The sequence below is a fragment of the Dromiciops gliroides genome, chromosome 1, assembly GCF_019393635.1.
Source record: "Dromiciops gliroides isolate mDroGli1 chromosome 1, mDroGli1.pri, whole genome shotgun sequence".
Taxonomy (NCBI): domain Eukaryota; kingdom Metazoa; phylum Chordata; class Mammalia; order Microbiotheria; family Microbiotheriidae; genus Dromiciops; species Dromiciops gliroides.
Genome location: NC_057861.1, coordinates 733621375 through 733645886, shown reverse-complemented (window position 1 = coordinate 733645886; position 24512 = coordinate 733621375). Strand labels below are relative to the sequence as shown.

General features: G+C 41.9%; 1 protein-coding gene across 14 annotated transcripts in view; it reads right to left on the bottom strand.

Moving 5' to 3' along the window:
- MAGI1 (membrane associated guanylate kinase, WW and PDZ domain containing 1) overlaps window positions 1-24512 on the bottom strand; it is a 720361-nt gene that overhangs the window by 130737 nt on the left and 565112 nt on the right. For all 14 annotated transcript variants that reach the window (XM_043993677.1, XM_043993669.1, XM_043993673.1 and 11 more), the window contains one exon: window positions 3801-4007. In XM_043993677.1, coding sequence (XP_043849612.1) covers window positions 3801-4007 — 207 coding nt within the window. The remainder of the gene's footprint in view (window positions 1-3800; window positions 4008-24512) is intronic.

Sequence of the window (24512 nt, the reverse complement as noted above, 5' to 3'; positions counted from 1 at the left end):
TATGAATCTTTGTGACCCCATTTGGGGTTTTCTCAGCAAAGATAGTTGACTGGTTTGCCATTTCCTTTTCCAGCTCATTTTACAGATGAGGAAATTGAGCAAATATGGTTAAATAGAATCCATTACTTCTCATTAGTTGGTTCCATGAAAAAAAAATAAAACAAAATGATGATAGAGGCTAAAACTGGATAGGAACTCTGTTGTACACAACTGAGGGGCCCCGCTTTGTTAATGAGCTCCTACTCCAATGACTCTGCTGTGGCAGGAAGGTGACTATAGGACCTGGGGCTATGCTAATGGAACTCAAGACCTTTTGCCTTGGATTACCTTTGAATATGTTCCTAGGGACCAGCTGAATCGGCTATTTGAGTTAAACTAATTACAGAGTGGTGAATTCTTAGAAGGCTGGCCACAGTGACCCATGAGAAATCAAGTTTTTATAAAGTACCTACTGTGTGTGAAGCTATGTGTGATGTGATGATATAAAAAGACAAAGCAGTTACCAGATCTCCTTGGAATTCTAGTGATAGCAGTGGAAAATGAGTCACAGGCCAAGAATCATGGAGTGATCAGACCATCTAATAAAGATGAAACTAAGTGCAGAAACCCTAAAATTGAGCTCCTTCTCCAATGGCCCATACTGGAGTAAGTGAATCATATCTATAGTGACAGTCTTACTATAAATGAGAAATTAAACAATTGTCAATTAAATGGGATGACCCACAGGATTTTCTTGGAGAGGTGAAGAAAAGATTTGGGTGAGCTGGTTTCATTGGTGTCCCAAGGCAAAAAGATCACTTTGGGGGACACATTTGGTCATTTCCTCTCACAGTCATCATGATGAGTATAAACAGACCATGATGAAGAGACACGCTACTTCTAAGTCAAAGTCTTCTGGAAAGGAAGAAAAAGTAGCACTCTCCTATGAAAAGCTTGTCAGCCATGGTTTCTTAAATCCAAGTCCTTGATATGCAGTTCTTGGAATGCAAATACATATTGGAAACATGTTGGACAGACTGGTTCTGTGTGAAGAAATGAAAGTTGCTATAGACTTATAGATCCATCAGCCAATCAATTAACATTTAATTTGGGTAGAAGACTCTCACACTTGTACATCGTGAATACTTTTCTTCAAGAAGAGAGTTAGATGATGTTAATTTAGGAGTAGAGAAAATAAAAATGAAAGAAGTTTAGCAAACAGGAAACACACAGTTACCAGAACAGGAGACATTTTGGTTGGGGGGGGGGTACCACATTTATGATTTTATTGGTGAGGGGTACTCCCAGTAAGGAAATTCCCATGACGAGTGCAGGCTGGTACCTGCTCTGTGGCTCCTAGTCTTAGAGAGTTGCCTGGGTCAATGAGAGTTGAAATGAGTTTCCCAGAGTCATAAATCAGTATGCCTCAGGAACAGGATTTGAACCCAAGCTCCTAGACTCTGAGCCCAGTTCACTATCTACTATGGCTCACTGCTTGCCAACATTTTGTCAGTGTCATGGGAGCTAGAAGGGACCACCAAGCCACTGAGTCTAACCCCTTATTTTAGCTAAGGAAATTGAGGTACATAAAAGAGAAAAAAACTTTCTTAGGGATACACAGCCAGTTTGAATCAGGATTAGAATCCAAGACCCCAAGACAAGTTCCCTATTCACTATGCCACATTGTCTTTCATCTTCTCGGAAGCTGTCCTGAACAAGGAATGAATGACTGAATAAAGGAAGCAATGGATGAAAGAGCACTTGCTAAATACTCACTATATGCCAACCACTGGGGATACAAATACAAAAGTGAAGACCTTCCCTGTCCTCAAAGAGCTTCCATTCTAACAAAGACAGCACATGTGGGAAATGGTGGCCAGGAAGGGTTGTTTCCTTGTAGAAAGGCATAGGAACAGTGAGTTGAGCCAACAGAAAGGAGCCTGTTGTGTAGGAATAGGGTGCAACCCATTTTCTTATGCATAAGAAGTGATAGCAAAGATATCATCAAGACATGAATGATCAAGAGCAAGAACAAGAGGATGTGGGTCAGGCACATAGCAAGAGAGAGGGAAAACAGACAGGAAGCCCAAGGACTGCTCTGAGAGCCACAGAACGTTCAAAGAATGGGTCAGTCACAGAATCTTGGAGTTGGTAAAGACCTCAAAGGCTACTCAGGCCAAATGTTTTGTTGGCCAGTCACTTGTGTCTGATATTTCTCGACCCCGTCTGAGGTTTTCTTGGCAAAGATACCCGAGTGGCTTGCCTTCTCAGCTCAATGTACAGATGAGGAAACTAAGGCAAATAGGATTTAGTATCTTGTCCAGGCTCACACAGCTAGTAAGTGTCTGAGGCTGGATTTGAACTCACAAAGATAAGTCTTACTGATTCCAGGCCTGGCATTCTATGCAGCATGGCACCAGCTAACTGTCCCCAGGTCAAATGTACCTGAATAGGAATTCCCTCTAAAAGATATATATTGAACAGTTGGTCAATAGAGCCTTTGTTTAAAGACCTCAAGTGAGAGGGGACCTGCTACCTCCTGAAGAAGCCCTTTCTGGTTTTAAGCAACGAACTGTTAGAAAGTCTACCCTGTGCCGGAGCCTAAAATTTCCTCTTTGCTTCTTCCACCCATTTCACATGAGGGGAATGCCTTTGGCAGTCTTCATAGGCTTCCTTCCCCGCTCCCCTCTCTCCCCTGTCTTTACAGTAGAATGATGTTGGGACATGGACCAGAAATGCGGGAATAAAAAATAGTAAATGACTTGGCATCTTCACCAGTAAAAGGAAGGCTCCTATTGATTGACAGAACAATGGATCCATCTAAGGAAGCTTATTCTTCATCCTAAACCATTCAACTCATCTCAGTATGGAAGCGTAAAAAGGGTGCCAGATACCTTCTGAGCATTGTTGTATCTTGCCAAATCTAACTAGTATCATTATCAGGAAATGAAGTTGACAAACATGAAAAAAAAAAAATCACACAGATGTCCATATTATTAGCCTGTGGTTTGTAATGATACATTCTCACCTATCCCACAGTTCCCTCCCATTCCTGGATATCTCTTGTGGCAAAACAAAATCTATTTAATGCTCTAATATGTCCCTTTGTTGGGGGCGGGGGTTGCTGCAGAGCATGAAATGGCAGGAATAACGGAAGCACAGTCATATTACGAAGCCAACCCCACCATGACAGACGGCTGCCTCATGTGTTGACAGATGGGATAATGAGTACTGTTAACGATATTTAAGAAAATATTTAAGCCTGGTGAAAACTTAAGAGTCAATATGCCATTCCAATTTTTCTCACCATCTATCTTCATTTGTGGTGGTTTGCCTCAAAAAGATAAGATGTTCTTGTCAATAAAGTGGTATTTGATATTAAGCTGTCAGATGAATCCTATTATTCTTTCCATAGGAGACCACTGGCATCTGTGGAGCATTTGGAGGCACATAATAATAATAACGATGATGGTGGTGGTGATAATAATAATGATAATGATAACCCATGGGTAGCGTTTTGAAAGAAGGGAGTAGAGGGGTGATAAAGGTTACTCAATTTCCACTTTCTGCAACTCATTTTTCAGATTTCTTTAAAAAAAAAACAAACCAACCTGCTAGATAGGACAGAGACTGTGAATAAAAGGAGGTGGGGAGAATAACGCGTAGACAGTGAAAAAGAAAATGACTGTGGTTAGTCTGAGAACTCTGGTATCTCTGCCAGATTCCCTACTGGAAAGGGCCAAGAAAGAAAGAGACCTCTCCTCCCCCGCTCCCCAGCCCCCAACTCCCTTCCAGAAAGAGAAGCTCTCTCTCCCCTTTACCTGTCAAGCTACTGTTCATTTCAGGGACATCATCCTCATCATCATTTTCCGCGTGTACTATGCCAGCATTTTGCATATCATTGTAGGACTTGGTGCGTTTCGGGGTTGACTGCTTGGAGCCCGTCTGAAGGTTGTGTAAAGCATCAGTGGGAATCACTTTCCCGCTGACGGGTTGGCTGGGAGGCTTGGGTGTCCCATAATAGTTACCTAGGCGATAGAGACACATTTGCATGTTTCGGTGAGAATTAACCAAAAAAAAGAAAAAAAAAAGATGGGGGTGAAGATTTCGCATTCAACCCCATCTGAACATAAAGAAATTAAGCTGGAAAACCCAACCGGCCAGCATTTCTTTTCTGGGATGGATTAGAAAAAGATGGCTTTCCTCTTCAGCTAGACAGGGTGAATTCAGAAGGCAGGATGAGAGCCGCATTGTTTAGGTTCAGACAGCATGCGGGGAGTAAAACAAAGGCAGCTGGGCTGGAACCCTCAACTTCATCTCATTACATGTGAATTTTAATTAGTCACCTTTTTACATGTAGGCACCAACATAGTGTACAAAGCCATTTGGAGGGAGTCCCATGAAAAAGCAAAAACCACAGTGTTGCTCCTACCCTGAGGTGGCCTGAAAGGCTGGGATGACCTTCTCTCAATAGAGGAATTGCAGAGAGGGGCTGGAGCATTTTTTTTGAAAAAGTAATCTTTCTTTATGGGAAACATTCCCCAAAAGGCAAAGGGGGAGATGCCACGTGGCATTTATTTAATGGAGCAGTAGGCTTGGCTTCCAGGTCAGTTAGGAGAGGAATACCAAGGCTTCAAAGGGAAACCCTTGTGCGCTGGCGATGGTGCCCCTTGGAGCAGCCATTTTTAAATACCACGCGTCACAGAGGGCTAGTAAGTCACAGCAAACATGGAGTGTCGTGGATATAATGGAAATTCTGTTCGTTTGCAGAATATGAGCAGTGAGAATTTGAACAATGTGATCCCTTCCCAGAATATATGATTCATACTCATCGGGACCTGACTATATTAAAAAAAGGGGGAGGGCAGGAAAAATGGCGTACGTCCACTGAATAAATCCTAAACAGGATGGTCCAATGTAAAGAGCAATGGACTTGTATAATGAGTCACGGGACATGAGTTTGAATCCTGGCTTTATTGGAACTTGGTCTAGTCAGTTTACTTCTCTGGGTCTCAGTTTCTTCATATATAAAAATGAGAGAGTGCAAAGAAATGATCTCTCTGGTCTCTTTTAGTTCTAACCCATGACCCTGTGTGGTCCTATAACATTTGTAATTCCTTTTTGGTTCTACAAAAGCAGAGAATTAAAAAAAAAAATCATACATCCTCTACATTTGCCTTTCGGAAGATTCCAAAAGCACTGTCTTTTCTCCACCAGGGGCTCTTAACTTTTTGTGTATCGTGAAGCCGCTTGGAAGGCTTGTGAAGCCTGTGGAACCTTTCGCAGAATCATGTGTTGAGTACATAAAATGAAACATACAGAATTACAAAATGAGTGATTACATTGCAATAAAAGTATGTCCAGGTTTACAGACCTCACGAAGGCCGTTCCCAGATTTCTTGGGGATCAGGGGCCTCTCGGTCGAGACTCATCGTCATCGTCATCATCGTCATCGTCATCATCGTCCTCGTCATCACCCCAATGATGACGATGTCAATGATGATGATAACAATGACCGATGGCCTTGTGATTTCACTGATGGAGACGGTTCCCAGGGAGAAAGCTCTTCTACCAATACGCCGTTCTACTGCAGGTAGGTGTGTGATCTGTGTCATATGGCGACTGAGAGGGTAGTACAGAGACCTGAGAAGAGATGCACCCACTTGTCCTGATGGTGCTTGGAACTTGGCAAAACGCTTTTGAGTGAGTCGGAGCTATCACCGCTCCCATTTCGCCATGGTTCGCATGAGAACTCAAAGAGAGTAAGTTTCTTCACCAGGCTCTTGCTGCCATTGTCAGATGCGAGACTTGAACACATATCTTCCCAACTCCTTCCACTATGCCTAATTAGCTAAATAAACTGTGCAGTTGTTGTTAATCTGGAAACAAAGAAGAGCCAGGCGAGGTTGCATGTGACACGGGTCAACTAAATTGACTTCCAACCGATTATGTCTTTATAGGTCAAGATGTTAACGAGTGAATGTTTCATCATTAGGCATTTTAATATTGCTTAACAAATAGTGGATTTAGCAAATACACAGACCTATTAATGTCAGTTTTCAAAGATAAATGGAAAGGTGTAAGGTCAATTCAACATTTATTAAATGTGCTAACATTTAATAAATGTTTGTTGAATTGACCTTACACCTTTCCATTTATATACCCATTAAACCCATTAAATGTGTTAACATTTAATAAATGTTTGTTGAATTGACCTTACACCTTTCCATTTATATACCCATATATAAATATATGTGGAGAGAATATACATGCACACATATGTATAGGTATGTATAGGAATATATGGATATAAACACATAGAGGCTAGAAACCAGAAAACTTATCTTCATGAATTCAAATCTGGCTTCAGACACTGTGTGACTTTGGGCAACTCACTTAACCCCAATTTGCCTCAGTTTTCTCATCTATAAAATGGGCTGGAGAATGAAATGGCAAAGTACTCCAGTATCTCAGCCAAGAAAACCCCAAATGGGGTCATGAAGAAGTGGACGTGTCTGAACAACAACAACAAAATATATACACCTATGCATATGCATATATATGCACACACATACACATGTATATATTTTTTAAGGGTGTTACATGCAAAATGTTAGGTGAAGTACATTAGGCACAGGCAGAAATAAATGTGAAGGTGAAATGAGTAGCTGGTGATGCAGTGAAGGAAGTGCGGAGTCTGAAGTTAAGAGGACCTGAGTTCAAATCCCCACTTTAGACACTTCCTAGCTGTGTGACCCTGAGGAAGTCACTTGGCCTGTGCCTCAGTTTCCTTCTTTGCAAAAAGGGGCTAATAATAGCACTTACCTCTCAGGGTTGTTGTGAGGATCAAATAAGATAATAATTGTAAAGTTCTTAACACAGTGCCCGCCTCATAGTGAGCGGTATATAAACATTAGCTATTATGATACCTCTTTTCTTGAGAGGTTGAAACTTAGTGTATGAACTAAAGTACACCAGATGTGAACAGGCCTATCACCTTCTTTGCATAGTATGTTCATGCATGTGTACATACCTATAAGTACTGGAGATAGCTGAGCATGGATGAATTAGAACATTGACGATTTGGGGTTCCACTTTTTTCGTTTGAAAGTGTTAAATTTATACACATTTTGAGAGACCTGGTGTGACTTTAAGTTGTTGACTAAAAATTAAATTGTTGATTAAAAAAAATAAACAATGATCAGCCTCAATGAGGCTCACGTTAGACTCCAACCATAGAATCATTATTATCTCTTTCACCAAAACACCAACAATGAATTTTTTAAGCTATTAACCAATTTCTGGACATAAGCTGATGAAAGATGATTTTCTTTTCAAGGGTGGAGTTCTAAGGGTTCTAAGTTCCTCTTTATTTTTAAAAATTGTTTATTTTTATTGATATCTTTTGTTCTCACATTCCCTTCAATTCAGAATATACCCCTTCCCTTGTGCTGCCACACCAGGCAACCTTTGTAACAAAAAGTAAAACAGAAAGAAGGAAAAAAAAAGGCAACCAAGTAAAACCCAACACCACATCAACCAGGTCTGACAGTGTGTATGCTGAGTTCCAAACCCACAGTCACCCACCTCTACGGATTAGCAAAGGAGATGGGTTCTTTCATTTTTACCTTGAAGAAAATCTTAGTTATTATAATTATGAGAGTCAGCTTTGATTTTGTCACTTTTGATATTCTTTCATTTTCAATATTGTAGTCTTTACATATACAGTTTTCTCCTGGTTTTGTTTAACTTCATTTTCCATCAGCTCATAGTCTACCCACATGTCTGAGCTCTTCATGCCCATCATATCTTTGGCTGCAGTACTATTCCATACGTTCATTTACCACAATTTGTTTAGTCATCTCCCAATCAATGGGCATCTACTCTTTCCAATTCAATGAGGACATTTTCAAGTACGAATTAGACACCCATGACACTAATAAAAGAAGACCAAAACCCAAAGTGGAGCCATGACCACATGGTATACGGATATGGAGGAGCCAACCAGGATGGCATATCTTATACCATATGCATTATATGAGGTATCCCAAAATTCCTAGCATAGGCTTAAGACTCCAAAGTTTAAAACACTCTTTACAGTGAACACCAGATCTACACAATCACACCGAAGATCAACAGAAAAGCCTTACTTTGAGATCACAGCTAGGATTCTCCACTCTAAAATTCCTGATATTCTTCATTCTCTTCAGCATGTCTTCAATCCTTTGTAGCTTTATTCTTAGATCCAATCCAATGTGATTTTCCTTATTATTTCCAGTGACACAGGAGACAGAGGGCTGGACTTGGAATTAGGAAGACCCGGATTTAAATCCTACTTCAGACATACTAGCTGTTTGACCCTGGGCAAGCCTTAGTTCAATCATACAGAAAATGGAGGGGTGGATTTAATGATGCCTAAGGTTCCTTAAAAAAGTCTATAATCCTATTCATTGTTCAATGTTGCTTGTTGTTTATTGGGCTTTGTAAAATCTTCCTCTTCTTTATGGTATGTCTTTGGGGCCCTTTGCCTCATCTTTCCATGGCTGTGAGGAACCCAACCACCAAAACCAAGGGACCAGGAACACAAGACGGGTGAGCACCATGGACTCTGGTAAAAGACCCCTAAGCCTTAAATAAAAATCAGGCAAGAATGTGCTTTGATTCACAGAAAATACTAATTAATTAGGACTCCCACTTGGCAAACTACATAGTTTCTTGAAGCCATCGATCGATTCCCTCATGTCATTATTAATGCATGTTTCCAGAACAGTATATCACACTGGTTATTCTACAAAAAATTTGTAGGCCTCAGTATTGACTCTGAAGTGGAATTTGATAGGCCGTGAGAGTTCAGACTAATAATTCATAAATGAAAACCTCTAACAAGTAATTCTAAGAGGAAGTGATCACTTCCTCCCAAGATCCCCACCATTTTCAACCCCAGCAACCAGTTTCTCCTTAGAGGAACAGTACCAAAATGAAGCTTCCCTATACGGTTCCTCTACCATTTGCAAAATGAAATCATTAAGGCAAATCAATAAATTGTTGACTACTCTCCTTTGGGTGTTATTGTTGAATCATTTTTCAGTTGTGACCCCATTTGGAGTTTTTCTTGGCAGAAATACTGGAGTTATTTGTCATTTCCTTCTCCTGCTCATTTTACAAATGAGGAAACTGAGGCAAACAGGGTGAAGTGATTTGCCCAGGGTCACACAGCTAGTAAATGTCTGAGGCCAGATTTGAACTCAGGAAGAGGAGTCTTTCTGACTCCAGGTCTACTGCTTTGCCCACCTAGCTGCCTACCTTTTTTGAGCAAGGGGTGAGAAAACACCTTTGAAAGTACTCAGATCATTTAAGTCTCTCATCCCTACTATACTTCATCATTATATACTGAAGTGTGGAGAAAAATGAGAATACATCCACATCTCATTTCATACAACACAATAAATTCTAAATGGATCATTGAGCTAAATGTGTATGTATGTGTAGTTTTTTTTTTTAAAGATACATAAAAAGTCAAAGTTAATGGAAGATTCTGTACATAACAATTATGGAGTGGCGGAAACATTTTAGAAATTATAGAAGATAGAACAAATTGGCTTGATCATTTTAAAATGAAGATGTTTTACTCAAAGAACAATGAATACAGAATAAAAAAGAAAGAGAGTTAGAAAATAAATTCTTCAGTTCGTGGGGCTACAGGCTCCCTAACAATTTGTTATACAAAAATGGAACGGATGGCATTGGGAGAGGATACCCTCCCCACCTCCCCCACTGAAATTTCTAAGCAGAAGTTCAAAGATTACACATCAGTAATATTGTAGAGAAGACTTCTATCAGGAGTGAGTTGAAGTAGGTAGCATCAGAGGTCCTTGTCATAGACTGTGAGACTATGACAAAAAGTTAGGGGTGGGGCAGCTAGGTGGCACAATGGATAAAGCACCAGCCCTGGATTCAGGAGGACCTGAGTTCAAATCTGGCCTCAGAAACTTGACACTTACTAGCTGTGTGAACTTGGGCAAGTCACTTAACCCTCATTATCCTGACACCCACCCCCCCACCCCGCAAAAAAGGTAGGGGCATCGGTCACTGACCTTGACATCTGTAGGGTACAGTCTGAGGCCATAAACAATAGAGACTCAGTCAGTTATTAGTAAGCATTTATTAAGTGCCTCTTATGTGGCAGGCACTTTATTAGGTGCTTGGAGATGCAAAGATTGAAAAAAAAGAAAAAAAGACACATTTCTTGCCCTCCAAGAGCTTATGTTCTATTGGCAATTAACAATATGGATAGACTACGTACAAAAGAAATACAAGGGGATTGGAGGGAGAGAGGGCACTCTCCCTAGAGGGAACAGGAAGGGCTTCATGTAGAAAGGGGTGCTTTCCTGAAGAAAACAAGGAATTTTGACAGGCACAGATGAGGAGGGGATGGGGGTCAGAAAGTGTGTGTGCGTCTTTGTGTGTATAATGACAGGCACAGTATGTCTGTCCTTCTGTGGAGGTCTGGAAGGGGAGTAATATCTGATGAGTCTGGAAAGCCTCATAACTAAGGGCCTTGTAACAAAGGGTACTGAATACCAAACAGAGAGGATCATATTGTATCTCAGCATGTATTCTAGCCTCCAGGTATTAAAGAACAGAATCCCAGAATTTTAGAGTTCAAAGGGACCTAATTAACCATTTAGCTTAACACTAACACAAAAAGAATCCCTACCATATCATAGCCAATAAGCAGTTATCCATCCGGGTCATCTGGGAGGTTGGCAACTAGGTGGTGCAGTGGATCGGGGCACTTGGAGTCAGGAAGATCCTTAATTTAAAAATCCAGCCTCAGACCTACTAGCTGTGTGACCTCTCTCTAGTCCACTTAACTCCCTTCAGCCTCATTTTCCTCATCTGTAAAATGGGGCTGATAATAGCACCTGCCTCACAAAGTTGTTGTGAGGATAAAAAAGCACTACACAAATGTCAGCCATTATTATCCAGCTGCCATCTGAAGACCTGCCAGGAAAGGAGACTGACCAACTCTTCAGGCAGCCCACTCTGCTTTTGGACAGCTCTCATTGTTAGGAAGATGTTTTTGACATCAAGCTTAAATTGGCCCCTTTGCAACTTCTATTCGTGGCTTTTGGTTCTGTCCTCTGGGGCCAAAGTGAACAAGTTGGGGGCAGCTAGGTGGTGCAGTGGCCCTGGATTCAGGAGGACCTGAGTTCAAATCCAGCCTCATACACTTGACACTAGCTGTGTGACCCTGGGCAAGTCACTCAGCCCTCACTGCTCCACAAAAAAACAAACCAAAACAAAACAAAGTGACCAAGTCTATTCCTCCTGCCTATGACAGCCCATCAAATACCTGAAGATGGCTACCCCATCCCTCCTGGTCTTCTCTTCAAATTAAATGATACTTTGTAAAGTACTTAGCACAGTGCCTGGCATAGAGCAACCTCTGTATAGGTGTTAGTTGTCATTGCTGTTGTTGTTTTCGAGGTTAAAGAGGCCAGTTACTTCAACAATCCTTACATAACAAGGAAGCATTCAAGGCTCTTCAGCACTCGGAAAGCCTTTTCCTCCAGTTTACCAAGGCTGTCTCTAAACTTTGATACCTAGAAACTGAGCAGAACACTGCAGATAAGGGCTGACTAGGGCAGAGTACAACGGGTCTCTCATCTCCTTATTCCTGGAAGCTATTTTGGTTTCACAGAATAATATTGACCTATACTGAGCGTGCAGTGCACTCAAATCCTCAGAACTTTTTTTCAGACAAAAGTGTTGTCTAACTATGTCTCCCCCATGTTGTTCCTGTAGGGTCCAAGACAGAGCCTTGGATCATAGATACCCAAGACTATGGGATATGAACCTCATGGATGATGATCCAGAAAAAGAGACTGAGACACAGCACTCAGATGAAAGGAGGAACAAGAAACCCCAAAGAAGACAGCATTCAGGAGGGTGTGTGTGTGTGTGGGGAATAGTGTCAGATGAAGCAGGGACATCAAGAATGATGGAAGTCAGCAGACCACAGCTCTGTCTTCCATTTATCCCCCAATCACAGATTTAAAAGAAAAAGGGGATTAATAGGACCCCTACCAGCAAATCATGACATAGCAAATTAATTTGAGCTCCTTGTCAAAGGTTTAAGAACTGTGGCAAGAGTCGCCATCAATTTCAGGATGGGATGAACAAGTTTTGAATCTTGTAACTATACTGTGTGATTTTATACCTGATTACCCTATTCATAAAAATACATGCTGATTTCTAGGACCCCAATTGGGTCACTGTTGGGATCTCTGATTAATTCATTTCCCTGGTTAATTGGCCAGAAATCTCACTAGCTCCCACATGAAATTTTGATCCTTAGAATTTAATTCAAGGGAATAACAACATTCAATGAAAGTAGCAAAATCTTGACAATGTTTATACACTCCTGGTGATACATGAGAAAGTGCTTTCCAGCAAAGAGATCCATTATATAGTTTGGTAGCTTGAAGCAGGTCCATATTTAACCTGAATATAATCACTTCCCTTTGAAGAGGGTTAAGTACAAAATAGCATTATTATGCTATTTACTTAGCTTAATTCACAGGTTACTCAACCTGCAGGACAGCTGAAATTGCTATCCAATGAACTGGCAAAGAATATTAATGGGAACCATCAATCCCTTGAGTTATCCTTGGATAAAGTCAAGAAAATGAGACAATAATATTAATAATAGCTAATGTTTATGGTATTTGTGCGGATTATCTCATTTAGACTCACAATAACCCTGTAAAGTATGTACTATTATGCCCATTTTAAAGATTACTCCAATAAAATGTCCCAATTTATTACATAGGGCTTACTGTATCTGGGTCATCCAGCCAGCAGAATATAAATTCCCTTGAGTTTAGGGACTGTTTTTCATTTTAACTTTGTATCCGGAGATGAAGTACCTAGTAGGCACCTAATAATTGTTTTTGTCCTTCCTTTCTGAAGAAGACTGATGACATCATCAGTGATGTCTTGACTTGTGCATGAACTGGATTTAAGTGAGGCAGAGTTGCACAAAGTCATCAGCCTCACTCTCTCTTCTCACTGAAGTCCAGTGGCAGAACAGAAGTCAGGATGACTGGCAATGGCCTGAGATGCAGTGGATGGCCTTGGTGGCATCTCCGATGACTGACCAAGCTCTAAGCCTTCCTTCAGATGCCTTCATGGATGTTGGGACAAATTATTCCACTTTGTCAGGGAAAGCTTTACCATGTTTGGGGTAGACAAGCCCCTAACTCACCAACAGGTTTGAGGCCTGACAGTTACCCTCAACCTAGTTTAGCCCGCCTGCAAAGACAATTTACTGGGCTGTGGCCCCTATGCATGCTACAGGTTCTTGGAGCCACAGGTGAGAGATGGGTGAATCGGGTGCACACCAAAAGTGGATGAGCAGCCCTGAGAAAAGGCTTGGTAAGGCCTCACACTGGAGGTGCTAGTCATCCAGAAAAACTAACAAATGCTTGTTGGATTGGCCTGGTCGAGAGGACTAATTTTAGAGACCAAATAATCACATAAATTTCTACTGTTGTTTCTTATATAGAAAAGCTTTCACTAAGACCAAAGAGAGGAGTGATTCAGACCAATGACAAGTCCACATTGGTGTACACCAATGGCACGCCTATATTTCCCAAAGCTGGGGTGATCTCCACCCTGAAAATGGCAATGGTGTATGCAGGATAGATCAGTCACTTAAGAAATACCTGGTGAATTGAAAAATGAGCACTCCTCTGACCCTCCAATCACTTTGCATTTATTTGGTATTCATCTGACATTTACTTCTCTGTATAAGTAAATAGCTAGGTGATTAAGTAGATAGAGCACTGGGACTGGGTTCAGGAAGACCTGAGTTCAAATATGGCCTCAGACAGTAGGCAAGTCACAACCTCTAGCTGCCTCAGTTTCCTCAACTGTAAAATGGGATAATGACAGCACCTGCCTCCCAGGGGTGTTGTGAGGATCGAATGGGATATCATTTGTAAAGCACTTAGCACAGTGCCTGGCATATAATATGCATTTAACAACATTTCTCACACACAGCAGGTATCAGATAAATGCTTCTTGGATTGAACTGACACGAGCAGAATTCCCACTCACCTTTGGGCCTTGAAGGTCCAGCAGAAATCCTTTGACCACTAGCCTTTGCATCCTATAAGGGAACTTCCCTAAGATGAAGAAGCAAAATTCTTCATCCACTTTAGGAAAAAAAAGGAAAACAAAATCCCACAGACCCTAATGCAGCCTTTCCTCGATGTATTTACCCCATAAAACTCTATTTTTAATATCTAATTAAAATAAAATAGAAGAAAGAAACTAGCCTCTAACCCACAAAAGGCCGGGTAAGTTGATAACCTCTTGGTGCCTTAGGACACTGCCTAAGACTGTGTTATAACAGAGCAGACAATCAGCATTTGTGGACAGAATTTTCACACTGGGAGCTTCTCAAAGAGATGGAATCACAAAATCCCAGGTCTGTACAGCCAAAATCAAATCAGACCAAAGTGAGTTGGAGAAGTGGCTAGGTGGCTTAGTGGACAGAGTTCTGGGCTTGGAGTTGGGAAGACCTGAGTTCAGAATCCTGCTTCAGACACTTAGTGGTAGGATTGTGGGCAAGTCACTCAGCCTCTCTCTATGGGACTCAGTTTCCTTCCCTATAAAAAAGGGAGTTGTATTTGATGGGCTCTAAGGTTCCTTTCATCTCTTTAACAATGAGTTTGTAAGTCCATAAATAATCTCCATTTTAATTTTTGAATCTAACCTTCCCAGCTCACTTGTGTCCTCCTACCTAGATTCTTCACAAATATTCTAAATTCCTTGCCCTCCCCCTCAAAATATCCCCTCCCTGAAAGTTAGCTATATATTACCTGGTGTCCCAAAAGTCTTATAAGGTGCAATTTTAAATAATAAAATCTGAAGACTTCACTAAGAGTTTGGGGACACAGCAATGAGTCCACATGCAGCTCCCCTTGGGAAACCTGGTCCAAGATGCTGGTGGGGAGGGAGGGAGGGAAGATGTGTTCCCCGATGCTATGTGGTCAGGGATATCTTTGTGAGAATTAACTTGAACATGCACATGAAAAAACCAAAGGCAAGCCTCAGACTGAGTTATCTATCAGTGGTTCCCTTGCATGGGTCTATGTAAAAGGAAGAAAAAAACCACAATCCTAATTTCACTGCATGACAACAAAATAGGGGCCTTGCTGGGTGGACAGGAGGGGCCCCCATTTCTAAAGGGAGGGAGGAGGAGGGAGAGAGAGCGAGAGCGAGAGAGCACGTGAGCACTCAATGGTATTTAGAACGTTTACCTGTTAAATGTTTCAGAGTGGGCAGAGTCAGCCTTGAGGTTAGGAAGACTTGGGCTCGAATTTTACTTCAGACCCATTCTGGCTGTGTGACCCTAAGAGTAAGTCACTCTTAGAGCTTGGGGAAACTCTCTATTCCTATACACTGAAAGAAAGTAGCAATGTGCACTGGGGGAGGGATTTTCCTCACCTGTAGCAAGGAAGTCACAGGGCTGGGACCTAGAATCCAACCTGAGCCTGAGCCTGATAAAATGATGACAACGGTGCATATAAATAGAGCTTTTTAAAAGGGTTTGTATCATTTCCCATCCAGTGGCTCAACAACCCCAAGTGGCAGTGAGGTGTGGCATATGTTGTTATCTCAATTTCCCAGATGAGAAAACTGAGGCTTAGAAAACTGATATGTATAGAGAGCTTTAGGACTGCGATGAACTTTGCAAACATTAGCTCATCCGAACCTCACAACAGCCTAGAAGAGGTAGGGAACTGCAGGTATTTTTATGCCCATTTTTGAGGTAAGTGATAGGAAATTCTAGAGGCAAACTGATCATGGTCACGTGGCAAGTAAATATCCGACAGGGGACTTCCATTCAGGGCTTCCTGACACCAGCTCCAGCTTGCTAACCATCATACCAGGCCACCACCACACCTGGATCAGCCATTGCCTTGGCATTCATGGCTAAGTACACTGGCAGCTAAGTAGCCTCTGCTGAAATGAGTTTGGGGCTACAAGGAGAAAACAGAGGGGGTCTGCATCATATAGAAAGAGATTTCTTTCTTTGGTTGGTCTTTTGGCTTCAAGCCTCTTGATTCCAGTCCCTTCGGCACTTGTATCTCCAAAGTGATCTTCCAAAAATCACGCCCCTACACAATAAACTCTAGGGACTCCCTACTGTCTCCAGGATCAAATCGAGAATCTGCTTTGGCTTTTAAAGCCCTTTACAACCTGTCGCCTCTCTAGCTTTCCAGCCCATTTACACTTTACTCCCTAATTACAGTAAAGTCATACTGGCATCCTTGATGTTTCTTGCACACCACACTGCATCTCCCAGCTTCGCCCATTCTCTCTGGCCATCATCTATGCCTGGGGTGTTCTTGCTCCTCACCTCCATGTCCTGACTTCAATCCCTTCCTTTAAGTCTAGACCAGAATCCCTTTTTCTGCAAGCAGCCTTTTCCCCAGGTCCCCTTCAATGTTAGTGCATTACCTCTGATGTTACTTCCCATTCACCTGGTGTCTAGATCTTATATGCAATGTTATTGGTAGTGAGCTCCTTGATGGTATAGTCTGCTTTTGCCTGTTTTTGTTTTGTTTGTTTATTTGATTTGGGGGGGGGGGGTTGGTATCTTTGGTGCTTAGCATAGCGCCTGGAATACAGCAATCACTTAATAAATGCATGCTGACTGACAAAAAAAAATCACTTGAATGTTGCTTTTCATCATTTATGAGGAATAAGAGGACTAGCAGGGTCTATCCCTTCCCTAGGAATTTTTCTGAGTTTACCACTGAGGGTGAGAATTTACTTATAGGAGACATTGTATAACATTTGAGATATTTTCCAATTCAGGTGCTGAGTTCCTCTGACAGGGACATGGTGTAGAAAGGGTACATCTTTCATGTCGCTTTCCCAGTGCCAACTTCCTGGGCAACATGGGACCACTGAGGATGATTCGCTTACCATGGCCTGGTAAACCCAGAGCTCTGAGCTACGTACAACAGCTCCAGAACATGAGCCCAAATAGGGCACAATGTGGGCGGCATCCAAGGCCTCCCATTTAGCCACTGTTATGAGACTCCCTTGCGGTATTTTTGTATCTTCCTCACCATATGGTTATGATTGTAATAGTATAAAACTAAATGCAAACAATTAAATTAGAGCACTCTAATAATCTATCTTTGAACAAACAGAAAAGCCCTATGCTGATGGAAATGGAATAATCTCACCTCCCTCTCTGACTAGTAAAGTCAGAACAGAAGAGGATGAAGGATGGTGGGTTCAAGGCTGAATTCCTGCCCTGATGTTTCCATTTTGGCCCATACCAATGTACTCATGACAAGGGGATGGGGAATCTGATCTCTATGCTCCTAATGTAACAGGCCAGCAATAGAAGAAAGGGCCTAGTTAGTGAGATGGTGAAAGGCTATTAAAGAAAAAGAGGGGGAAATCAAGTGTTGTGATGTTCTTGGGGAGGGAAAGCCAGACAAGGCTCATCAATGTTAATGTCAATGTCACCAATATCTATGAAGCCATCCTATGTGGCAGGCATTGAATTAGGCAGTCAGGAATACACTGCCCTTGAATTTAACGACTTTGTTTTTATTTGTATTTATTCTCAGGATTACAGGATCACAGATTTAGAGTTCGAAGGGACTGAAGTCTAACGAATCCAACCCCCCACATTTTATAAAGAACAAAACTAAGGAAGGGTAATGGACTTGCCAAGGTAGGATTTGAACCCAGGACCTATGACTCAATATTAATCAATGTTAATAAGTGGCTCTTTGAAGAGATACCCTATCAGTCTATATGGGAGCCTATGTATAAGATGCACAGTATCAGCTGAGCTTTTTGGGATCAGTGTTCATTTTGCATTCCTTCTTCCTCGATGTTTCTAATATCATAGTAGAATAACTTACCAAAGGAGCTGGCAGGATGTAAGACTAATGGACTACAATGGTCAAGAAAATATTAGAAACCCTTCCTGTGCTAGTGATCCTTGGGATCAGCTGGTACCGTGTTATCAGGAATATCTAGCCAGGGGATGGCTGGGTCAGTTTCCCTTTTATATCAGGCTCTAGATGTGCACTCAAAACTGCCAATATTGCATGGACATTTTTGTGTGTGGGTGTGTATGTGGGGAGGTAATAACCTGACTCATAGAAATGCTCCCTAAACAGTCAATTTGATGAACTGCTTTGGATCTGCATCATTACTGTATATCGCTTATTCTCCACTCTGAATCTCCAAGTCCTATGATTGTCTCTTCAGTCACCAACCTTTCACTGAAAAAGTGTACTGGATTTGCTATGAGAGGAACTGGGTTCAAATGCTGACTGTGCCCCTCAAATCGGGTGGCCATGAAAGTTGCTAAAACCTTTATGGAAGTGTTGTCTCAACTGTAGAATGGATTAGATCAGAAGTTCTTTAAAAAACAAAACAAAACAAACTTTTTTTTTTAAAAGATCCAAAGTTCTAATAGGGAGCCACGAACTTCCCCCCATCCCAGGGCAATGAGGGTTAAGTGATTTGCCCAGTCACACAGCTAGTAAGTGTCAAGTGTCTAAGGCTGAATTTGAACTCGAGTCCTCCTGAATCCCGGGCCACCTAGCTACCCCCTCCATAAACTTAAAAAACACAATAAAACAAAAAAAAAAGTCTCAGCTAAAGTTCCTCTTTCTGTAAGAATTCCTTCCAAGTCATCTTTAATCTTAATGCCTTCCCTCCAGTATTATCTCTATTTTGTCCTGTATATATTTTGTTTGCACAGAATTGATTACGTGTTGCCTCCCCCATTAGATTGTAAATTCCTTGAGAGTAGGGACTGGTTTTTTGTTTCTTTCTTTTGTATTTCCTTTCCTGATATTCTTAATGCTTAGCATAGTGTCTGGCATACTGAATTCAGGAACCTGATGAAGGTTGATTTTCAAACTCTATGCATTTTATCTTCCGTATTAACAACATTATTCTGAGAAAGGGTCCCTAGGAGTTACCAGATTGCTCAAGGGGTCAGGGACATAAATAAAAATAGTTAAGAACTCCTGGATTTCATGATCTTGGAAGCACTTATCATCTTCAAGTCTATGATGCTATGAAAGGCCTCTAAAAGGTATGCTTGTACATATTCTAAATCATTCTCACTTATGTCTCTGTTTAACATCTAGTGTCATTTCTTTGGTGTCATTGCCTTGGTTTTCTGCCTCAGTTTGTCATTTCTTAGAGGACAATAGCTAAGTGGTTTCATGTGTCACTGATAATGGGCCAATGTGATCAGTTGGAGAGAGGGCCAGCTATGGATTCGGGAATTAATCAACAATTCATGAGTATAGTATAGTATAATCAACAATTAATGAGCACAGAGTCTGGGACAGACACTGTGATCTGTGCTAGAGAGACAGACACCATAAATGAAATAACTCCCACTCACAAAGACACTTGGGTATAAATTGTGCCTCTGGCATATATTAGTATAGGACCTCAGGCAAGTCCCCTCTACTTCTCATTGCCTCGGGCAACTAAATAGGGTGGAGCTAAGCTACCAAACTAGACAGCAAGAGGTCTGCTCCATACCAGAAGTCCCCTACACTGATGAAATTTCAGGTGGGGGAAGGATGGGTCATACGCCTTCAGGTACATGATAAATGTGAAGGATTGTCCAGTTTCGAAAACATATGCATGAGGAATCCTTTTGTAGAGTCTTACACAAACAAATGCATTCATGTGAAGAAGTGATAAGCAGTTTGAGTGATATTTGACAGCTGCTAGTTTCCTTCTCAATGCATACCAACAAGGTCTTTGTCCCCCTGGTCTTGCCAGCAGCGCTAAGTGCATCAGGTGGGTGTCTGGGGTCTGCCAAGGAACATGTCTCCAAATGTCTTGGTAACAGGATGGGGGACAGCTGGCTCGGTCTTCTGTAATCAAAAATGGGGACTCCTGGACCAGATACTATTCGCCTTTCTCCTTTGTTTCTGTCCCCATCAAAGCCTTCTTCCCGAGGGGTATAGCCCTTCCAGAAGGAAACTTCTTGTCATTGACTAGCTCACTCCTAAATAACAGAGCCATGAGTCTCATCAGACAGGCCACACAGCCTGGGATGCTTGGAGAGAGGAAGGGCTTTCAAATGCAGGGTCAGTGTAATCAGTCTCATCTCCCCCCACAGTCATTTGTAAAGCAGGCCTGCTTTGAACTCATCCCATCTCCTGATTTGTAAACTCCCTCCCTCCCCCTGCAGGGCCCCATTGCTAGAGACCCAGCAGCTAGCCTGCTCTAAGCAGCAGAGAATAGGGAAGAATCCAGAGATCAAGAAGGGATATGGTTGGGCTGATCTTGAAAGTCACAACTAATAAACTAGTGGTGATACAGTGGAAAGAGAAGTAGATTGGAATCAGTGCCATCTATGTTAACTACTGCATGTGTGACTTTGGACAAGTCACTGAATCACTTTCAGCCTCAGTTTTCCATCAGAACCACACAATGTTAGGCCAGGAGGGACCTGGGCATCATTTCTGAGATAACAGGGCTAGACCAGATGACTCATACGATTCCTTCTAGCCCCAGATCTCTGATCACTCATTACAAAGGAGGGGAGACTGACACACACAGAGTGTTATTGGAAGTCTCCTGATATCTCTCCATGGCAATGATGTAATCTGCTTTTGTCAGCTGGCCAAAGGGCAGCAGAAAACCCAGCTGTTGATCCACCCACACACCACCCAATGCCTGATGGGATGGGGCCAGGCTGCAGGGCAAAATACAGGGTGGTCTTGAGCTGTTGGAGGCCCTTCTGAGAAGGGGTGAGCTCTGCCCTTGGTAGAGACTTCAAGGAAAGAAATTCCCAGACTCTACCGAGCAGCTATTGGAGAAAGCTGAGGAAAATAAGAGATGGTGCACTGTGGGGCACCAGGTGGGGAAATAGGAAACTGGGGGGTGAGTCCCAATTCTGCATGATTTCAGCCCACTTTCCCAAACTCTCTGTGTCGTCATTTTGTCCCCTATAGAAAAAAAGAAGAGAAAAGAAACTGATGCTAAAGTCCCTCCCCGTTCTAAGAGCCTGACATTTGGAGAGTGATTATAATGACTGTTTTGCTTCCACCTTGTTTGTCCTTCGTTCTCGAAGATCATGACATCAGAGGTGATGTCATTACTTGCACTGACTTGGATTTAAGCAAGGGAGGGCTGTGCAAGGTCTCTCCTCCAAAGCCATCTGGGTCCAGTGGCAAGATAGATATCAGGACGACTGAAGATGGCCCCACATGTTTAAAGCAATTGGGGTTAAGTGACTTGCCCTGGGTCACACAGCTAGTAAGTGTCTGAGGTGAGATTCTGAATTCAGGTACTCCCAACTTCAGGAGTAGGGCTTTATTCACTGTGCCACCCAGCATTATCTTACTGTCCACATGAACCATCAATGAGGCAGTCAACTCTGACTCCTGTTGAAGAAGCTCCCTCTAGCACTGCGGGTCTGTAAACCTCTCTAGGATTAGAGTTGTCTGGGACACTGATGGGCTAGTGACTTGTCCAGGGCCACACAGCCAGTATGTGGTAGAGGGAGAGACATGAACCCAGGTCTTCCTGACCCCGAGGCAGACCTTCATCAGACCATCAGGTCATGCTGTCTCTCGGTGTGCTGTTTAGAACACATGACATAAGAATAAGAATAGCCCTTCTTTCTGGGAGTGAGCATTCAGAAGTAAGTCGGACATATGGGAACATGTATAAAGTGCCTACTATGTGCTAGGTTCTAATGATATAAAGGGGGGAGGACCAAACCTCTCCCTGCCCTGAAGGAGTATGCATTCTATAGTGGGAGAGTTGAGTCAATTTCATTTCAGGAGGGGACCCCACATGTAGCTCTGTCAAGTTTTCCTGAAAGAAGAGGCTGAAAAGGATATAAACTCTAGATTCTAATTATCTCCGGATTCTTTGTGGACTCCAGTTCCCCAAGCTCACTCTATTCCTATAAGATATTAAAGATATTTGTTATAGATCTTAATTTTACTCTAACTTTATAAGCAACACAGGCCTAGGTGAATAAAAGAAAAAGTAAAACTAGGCAGGGAGAGGCCTGGGTTCTAGTCTCACCACTGACTCACATCGGCAGTGTGATTTTGAGAAAGTCAATCAACTCTCAGTGCCAGAGAAGACTCTTTAAAATGAAGATACAGAGGATGTGCAGACCTGCATTAGTAGAGGGAGTTCCTTTACCTAGAGTTTACTATACTAATCTAAGCAAAACATCCATCCCAAATCAGTCTCAAAGAACCAGAAAGCACGCCAGAAAAAAAGTACAGATAAGCAGGTCAGCTTTGAAAGCCACAGGTGGAATTCATTATATACCTCAAAAAAAAAAACTAAGCCATATAAAATAGAGACCTGCAGTTCTATGTGAAATCCTTTTTTTCTATTCTACTACGTCCATGAAAACATAAACTTTATTTGGTATTTGTTGAGTTCAGCATGAAAAAAAATGCACCAAAAAATACAGTTCTCTTAGGTTTTGGGAGCTTTTGCATACATTCTCTTACCTGAGCCTCTCAAAATCCTGGCCATGCAGGCACTGTAGGACTTACTACTGCTATTTTACAGGTGAGGAAACTGAGGATCAGAGAGGCTAAAAGTAGTGCCCAGGGTCCCATGGGGAGTAAGTTTCCAAGGCCAGATTTGAACGTCTCTATGACAACAGCCACTAGAACATGCTCCCTCTCCAAAGCAGGTAAGAGGAGACATGAAACTGGAAAGCAGCATGAGCTAAGGGAGGCAAGAGTATGCCAAAGAACCAGGCAGTAATGAGTGAAAGCTCCTCTGGTTCTGCTATTAAATAAAAACCCAATTATCAAATACCCGAGCCATTTTTCAGGCTAACCTTCCCAATTCAAAGCTTCTCTTTAGCCTGTAACAGACAAAATATTCTCAATGCTTAGAGAAAACACTTGACTCAAAGACCCAAAACCTGAACATTATATAGTCAGGAGCAGACAAAAGAATGACATTGATTCAACCTTGTGCACAGGGAAAGGCTTATTACCTCGACAAGCAAAACAAACATAACTACAAGAATTCGAAATATTACCATACAACAGTCTCAGAAAAATACAATTATGCAGCATTATCCAATAAGCCTTTGTTTTGAGGGGAGGGGGAAGCTTCTGTATTGTTCTATGCCAAGTGCTGAATGCACATTGTTTCTGGATATTCTTATACAGGTTCACATCATGAGAATCCAAGACACTTGGCTTCCAGTCTCCCTCAAGGCAGAAGTCATTGATGCTGGAATCAAAAGACTCTAACACAGGGAGCTTTTCTTTGAGGGGACTCCTAGCCCCAGATAATACTAAAAGGACTGGAATAAGTAGGAAGACCCAAACTATACTCATTGTATTTTTTCATTCATTTTTTTCATCCTTTGACTGCCTGGCTCTGCTGGTGGTTAGCCTCTGTGATGGGCACGGTGCTTAGATTTGAGTAAATTTCATTATCTTTTTGCTAACCAGGGGGAACCTCCTCCTTCCTTCCCAGCCACATTGGTTGTTTGGAGTTGTTGAGATTGAGCCTGAGGGAGGTTAAGATGGAGAAATATCTCCTTGGCACTCAGGGTTCAGTCTTTTCCTTCTTTTGCCCATCATAGAGCACCAGGGACAATGTTTGTTTTAGCTATTCTAGGACAAACCTCTTTAAGAGACAATCCTCTAGCCTCTTAATACTCACGGACGGCAAAGTCAATACTTGTTCTTGTGTCCTGGGAGGGTATGCTTAAGAGATGACAAACGAGGTATGGACTAAATTCAATCAGAGACCAATGACCATTAATGATCAAGGAATAGACAGCAGGCACTAGAATACATTTATTTTTCACTAGTAAGTTCCAAATTAGAAGCAATACAGGATTATTAGATAATAAATGCACATGATCTGAAATAAGAGCAATAAGCACATCACATGGGTGCTGAACTTAGCAAAGAGATAACTTATAGACAGCAGGCATTAGAATGCATTTATTTTTCACTAGTAAGACCCAAATTAGAAACATCACAGGATTAATGGATAATAAATGCACACAATCTGAAACAGGAGCAATGAGCACATCATATGGGTGCTGAACTTGGCAAAGGGATAACTCATACTTATGCTGAGTCTTATTTCTAAGGTTAATCATTCAATTAAAACCTCCAAATTTTCTAATGGTAGATACTTGGATAATGTGATACCATCGATGGGGGTGGGTACACCCTCTGGAGGTGCAGATTTCAACTCATCCTCACATTCCTATCTCATGTGATCCATGACCATATCCTCTTGTAAACCTTTCATGGAATTCCACCCTAAGTGCTCCAAGCCCTTCTAATTCTTTGGACTTTGCATGCGCGTCAAAGGAGCACATGAATTATTAGTCGGTTGGCACTCATCCTATGTCTCCATAACAATGCTCTTAATACCACTTTGGGTGCACAGTTCTTCATTAGTGATAAGCAAAAGCTCATTGGAACCTG